This window comes from Sodiomyces alcalophilus (assembly GCF_042370955.1).
Source record: "Sodiomyces alcalophilus JCM 7366 unplaced genomic scaffold ACRALscaffold_9, whole genome shotgun sequence".
Taxonomy (NCBI): domain Eukaryota; kingdom Fungi; phylum Ascomycota; class Sordariomycetes; order Glomerellales; family Plectosphaerellaceae; genus Sodiomyces; species Sodiomyces alcalophilus.
The window spans coordinates 174272-180599 of record NW_027263540.1 but is presented as its reverse complement, the minus strand read 5'-3'; the positions used below and the strand labels follow the sequence as shown (position 1 = coordinate 180599).

General features: G+C 41.6%; 2 protein-coding genes across 2 annotated transcripts in view; both read left to right on the top strand.

The window, feature by feature from the left end:
• Positions 1-1862: 1862 nt before the first annotated feature.
• ACRALDRAFT_2113843 (uncharacterized protein) lies at positions 1863-2153 on the top strand (the record flags this gene model as incomplete). Its single annotated transcript, XM_071023648.1, has 1 exon — positions 1863-2153. A coding segment is annotated over one exon (291 nt), but the record flags the coding sequence as incomplete, so codon positions are not given.
• Positions 2154-4293: 2140 nt separating this feature from the next.
• The window catches only part of ACRALDRAFT_1063531 (uncharacterized protein), a 3599-nt gene continuing 1564 nt past the window's right edge, over positions 4294-6328 (top strand). Inside the window, exons 1-4 of the mRNA XM_071016810.1 lie at positions 4294-5122; positions 5360-5674; positions 5792-6109; positions 6178-6241. Coding sequence (XP_070871290.1) covers positions 4671-5122; positions 5360-5674; positions 5792-6109; positions 6178-6241 — 1149 coding nt within the window. The 5' untranslated portion in view covers positions 4294-4670. The remainder of the gene's footprint in view (positions 5123-5359; positions 5675-5791; positions 6110-6177; positions 6242-6328) is intronic.

The window sequence follows — 6328 nt, the reverse complement described above, 5'->3', positions numbered from 1 at the left end:
TATTGGGAAAAATAGTAGATATATAGAGTCTATCGATACCCGATAAGAAAATCAAAGCGATTAGAAACATCGACTTCCCTAAGACACTAAAGCACCTAGAACACTAGATCGGTTTAGCGACCTTACTTAGACACCACGTCCCGCGCTTCGTAATACGAATAGAACTATTAGAGGCACGTAAAGCTAACCTTCTTAAACAATATCACAGAATTAAAACAACCCAGGACGATACTAACGATAAATAACAGAAACCTTTCGTAAAGCGAAACTCAAAGCTAGCTCGCATAGCTTAGGCATAATCGATTAACATACTAATACCAACGGGGCGGGAAATCTAAGTATCTAACAATATAAAGTAAGTGCTATATAATAATATCGCCTTAGCTATATTTAACCTATATAACTAACTATTTATTAACTTCGACGTATCCGTAAAGGGAATCGGGGTATAGGTATTTCACGTTAATAAGAAGATATTATAGAAGATTATATAGAATTATAAGGTAATATACCTACCCTATATAGCGATACTCCTTATCGTATTCCTGTCAAGGACACTACGACTAACAGAGAAGCGATACTAGGTAATAGAGTTAGAAATAGCAGGGTTCATATAGATATTAAGTAAAACGGTGCATTAGATTAATAATACTCGATAAACCCTTATAATTATTTTTACTAATTACCAGGTAATTGTTACACTATCGCGCTAACTGGATATCGTAAATACGACGTCACGTATAGGAATAAATAAGAAAATCATAAGAGCTATAGAATATATATTATAATTCGAAGTACGTATAATATATAAGCCGGGAAAGGACTATATCATACTAAACGCACTTAGCCGGTTACCGGCACGACACGATCCCGATATATAAATAAAAGGGGAACTGGATTAACTCCCTCACGAATAACACGAAACAGCGGTATATAATAGCTTTATACTCCTATCAGGATAACTACGACCCACGGAACTAGTAATATAACCCGATATCCGCGTATAAACGGAACTACTAGTATAGACCCCGTAACCTATAATCACGCTAATAAAAATATTACCCGAATTTAAATAACGTATCTTAATCAGATATAATAAGTACCTATTCTAAAAAGGAATACTAACTATACTTCGGAAGAACTAAGAACTAGGCATTAATTAGGTAAGGCTACTATTTAAGATACGCAGCGATAGATTCGTATAGCGTATCTTAGAGAGCCTCCCGCGTATATATATTCCTAGAATATATTAGCGAGATATATTCGATTTAATATATAACAATAACTATCTAGGTTATATAAAGCTAAGTTAATTCCTTAACTAATTCTTTATTTATAGGGGATATAAAGAATTCCGCCGCTACCTAGATAGCTGCCCCCTATATAAGTTATACCAGAAACCGCACTATAAGCCGTACGGCAGCCTCTAACCTATTATACCACCACTATACCCGTATTATATAATCTCTATTAATTTTATCATAGGCCTCCTACGCACAGAGAACGGGAACGATATAATTCTAATAACGGTGTGTAAATTTTTAAAGGAACTGCTAACTATCCCCGGACAGAAGACCGATATAGCAGAGGAATACGTAGACAGGCTCCTAGATAAATTATTAAAAGCGAACTAGGGTATCCCGAAGATTATCCTTAGCGACCGCGACCCGAAGTTCCTAGCCCGATTATAGAAACGATTTTAATAACGCTTAGGAACCGAGCTGCTATACGCCACGGTATACTATCCCTAGATAGACGGCTAAACTAAAAGAGTTATTTATATTATAGAGTCAGTACTACGATTCTATATCCACGCCCTAGATAAGCCCGAATAGTAGGAAAAAGCGTTACCCCGGCTTTAATTCGAGTATAATATAATAAGATCGGCTTCTACTAAATATAGCCCTATTAAGATCATAAAAGGATTTACCCCGAATAATATTACTATAACTATTATAGGATACCCGGACACACTACTAATAGCCAGAATTAAAGCAGTAAACGCTATTACCGAGGCCGCGGTATTAATAAAACGGTATTACGATCAACGATATAAACCTAAATTCCTTAAAGTCGGCACGAAGGTATACTTACGATTATATAAGGGATACTCTATTCTAAGCTCTTACACTATAATAACTAAACTAGGATAATAATTCGCGGGCCTATTTATGATTATAAAACGGATCGGCCGACTCGCCTACCGACTTAACCTCCTATATAACTAAAGAATATATAACGTGATCTCTATTAATCACTTAAAGCCAGCATAATTCGACCTATATAGTCGCGTACTACCCCTAATCCAACCTCTAATATCCGAGGAGGTGCTAATCAACGAAATAATAGCAATAAATAACGCAAGGACGGACAGAACTACCTAGTATAATTCTAAAACCTAGGAGCAGAGTATAACTAATAGATATCACGCGTAACGATCTAATAATAACCTAATATAATAGAACTTCTCGGCGTCGATACGCAGATCTAACTTTGACCTAAATCCACGTTATAACTTAAAGACCGCAATATATAATATAACCGGGTAGGAAGGCACCTACTATAAATAACCACTTACCCCTAATAAACTAACGAATATAACTTACCTCGCTTATAATAATCTAAGAACCGACTAACTTATCACTATCTTAACCCCTCCTTCTACTCTATAACTTACCCTTTCTTCTACCTTTTAACTCACTTTATCTATTACCTATAATAAATATAGACCGATAACACGAATATACTTAAGATTAATAACCAACGATACCACACTAGGAACCGAATAAACGACACGAATATAAACACTAAAGCGGATAATAACGATAATACCCTTAACACACTAAGCGGTTAAGCATAAGACACTTACCGTAATATACAGGAACAGGTTAAGGCCTACCGCCGATAACTCAGAGTTATATAAGGAGACGAACGGGATTAGCGAAATAAAGGATATAGAGTAGCCTAAGACCGCCTAAAGTAGGTATATAAACTAGCTAAAACCAGCGGTATCTAGTAGGCAGACTCCTTCCCGAGAATTAATTTTACACGACTTACCCTAACCCGAGTAATTAATAATAACTATTCGGTGTCTAATATACCAGGAATCACTCGGATCTTATATATACTTAAAAGCAATATTAATAGACTAACCGAAGGCGACCTTATATAGGCAGTGATTAATACTATACCGAGAGTATTAAAAATCCCGAACCGACTAAAAGAAAACGTGGAATATATACGAGTACTAGGAGAGGTGGCTATACTATTTACACGATAGCTATAGAATAATTAACTACTATACCCGCGAGCTATAGGCGGTATATAATTATAGATAACGGATAACCGAACTATATATATACTAGCTAAGAATTTAATAACTACAGCCGGAACCTAAGTCGAACCGGAGATATAGGAGAACCTAATAACTAACTACCTTCGCCTACTAGATACTAACGAATATCGGGTAAAGGAACGATATAACGAAATTATTTTTATAGTGGAATAGGCGGGTAAATAGATAATCCAGGAAATTTAACACCGCCACGAATAAACTATTATACACACGAATAATAAGTATAGGGAAATAATAAGCTAGATAGAATAAGGCGCGGAGGATATTATAGGAAGAACCCGAGACTAATTTATATAAATCAGATAACACATTAAGGATAAATAAACCAAGGCACTTAATAGGATCAAAGACTTTATATAAACGCTTATATAAAAGATTAATAAAGTCGAAAACCAGATAGAATAAGAATAGGTAATAAACTAAGCTAATCACCACGAGGTTATGCTTAGACTCGAATAGCTAGACTAGACTATACACTAACTCCACGAGAAAGAATATAATAATAAATACACGATCTAATAATTAATTAAACAGGAGGATAAAGGACTATAGGAGGATAATAATAATAAAGAACCATAGGGAGATAACGATAAAGGACTATAGGGAGATTAAGAGAAACCAGGTAACGAGGACGTTATAGTCTAGCGACGGCGGGGCACCTATAGCGTAAGCCACACCGTTAGGTGGCGTCAAGCCATAACGGCTTTGGCGTGGTGTGGCTGGAATATATACACGATATAGATTAGTTTGCAGGCTTCGGCCATAGAGATTAGCTTGACTGAATCATTATCATCACCGTTCCACACAAACTGCCCATACGTACGGACTCCCGGCAAGCCAGGTATTATAACGTTATCGTGAGTCACGGGAATGTCCGGTATCAGTCTTCACAAGATCACCAACGCCGCTGCAGGAGACACCTTGGAACTTTTATCATATCTTCGTAAAGACATACTGTGTTCCTCGTCGCTATTTCCCATCCACGGCCCTTACACGTCAACACAGCCGAAGTAAAACGCCCCACCAAACGTCTCTTTTTTGTCGGCCTTTTTTTTCTCCACGTTTTGGCGTAAACGGCTGTAATCCAATGGGCGGGAACGGCCAAGACTGGTGGCGGGTCTGGCTGTCATCCAGCAGGCATTGTGACCATGCTGGGGACGATGGTCAAGATTTCGACGCAAGGCTGACTGAACGACGACCTTTGCTGCCTCAACTAGGCACAGGCGCCGAAACGAACCCTACGTTCAGTCGCACGGCCAATCTTTACAGTCACCTACCCGTCTACACGAATATCCACAGGATTCGGAGAGACGTAATGTCGGTGGTGGAAGACTATCTGAGCTTCGAGCAACTTCGTGATGTGAGATTGAACGTTGCAGTTGTCCGGCCGCTCGTTGACAGGCTGTACGATCCCAGCGACATCTCTATCGTTTATTGTTTACTCGTCAACCGCGCCCAGTTTCTTCACGAGCAATCCCATCTGAACAACCGTCAGAATGTCAACTTTGGTCGTGCGACTTTGTGTGAGTTTGTGGCGACTCGCATCCTGAGACGGTTCAGCGAAGACAGCAATGGGCCGGAGGGTCTCTTGCTCCTAGCAAACGTTCTCGTTGCCGGCTTTGTGCCTTTTCAGAACGCTCCCGACCAAATCCGGGAAGAGGCTCTGGCCACCGCCGATTGGACTTACCATAGGACTCTGCCGTCTCTGGAAATCGCGATTCTCACCGAAAGCAAGCAGTTCCTGAGCGGGCCTCCATGCCAAAGAGTGTAAGTGTCACAGACAATGGGCCAGCCCCATGGACTACTAGCGTGCGTCAGTTTGTCACGCAGGCTGCCGTTAAAAACAACAACACCATCCTGTGCGTCCATAGTGGTGTATGTTTTTCTGCTTTAAAATCAAACCGTCTTCCAACCTAGCCCAGCCCCCCGCCTCCCTTTCCCAACAACGCAACAACAACCAAAAAAAAGCATGAAAAAAGGACTTGGGTGTTAATCTGCCAACAGGATCGACGCCATATACGAGGGAAAGATCACGTACACTCCCTCTAGCTATATCAACATCATTCCTGACCACTACAAGCACCAGCCCATCTCCATCTATGACCCGCGCAAGGGGCCTATGCTCAATCAGTACCGTCTTATGGTACCGAGGACCAGGAACATTCTTGACGTCATGGGCTTCGTGATTCTTCTCTTGCTGTACGTGGCCGTCATGGCCAAGCGCGATCCCGCTGGATCTGGGCCGCTTGAGGCTTGCTTCGCCGTATACACCTTTGGGTGGTCCCTCGACCAGTTTGCCACGATTATGGCTCACGGATGGTATGCTTTTCGTTGGATCTCGCATGCGATCCTTTACGCTTGTTGGTCCCACGCTTTTCTCAAAGGTCTAAAGGTGCAGATGACGAAAAATGAAACTATGGCTTACCAGCTGTTTAGGCGTGTCTACTCGCGGAACCTCTGGTCGTTCCTGGATATCTGCTTCGTTGGAATTTACTTGGGATATGCTGCCTTGCGGGTCCATGGCGCTCGGGTGGGTGACATGGCATTCAAGCAACAGGCTCTTGATATTCTCGCCATGGGAGCGCCAGTTCTTGTCCCGCGACTGGCCTTTAATCTGCTCTCTGATAACCTCGTCTTCCTTTCGCTACGGTCCATGATGCCCAATTTTTTCCTCCTCACCCTGTTGTCCGTGTGGTGCTTTGCTGGCTTCCTCCTATCTCTGCTGTGGCTAGGAGAAGGAGGCCACTCGCCCGTGTAAGAGATAGTGGCCCGTACCCCGACTCCATGTCCAGTGCTCCGCCTGCTGACCCTGGTTAATGTAGTGATATCGGAAAATGGATGCTGTGGATATGGTTTGGCTTGGATGGAACGGGCATTGGGAACTCGGTACGTTGAACCATATCTCCGTGAATTTTTCGTTTCCCCGGCTTCCTGTCCTCTTCGTATCCCCCGCGAGGGCCTTTTCTTTCCTCC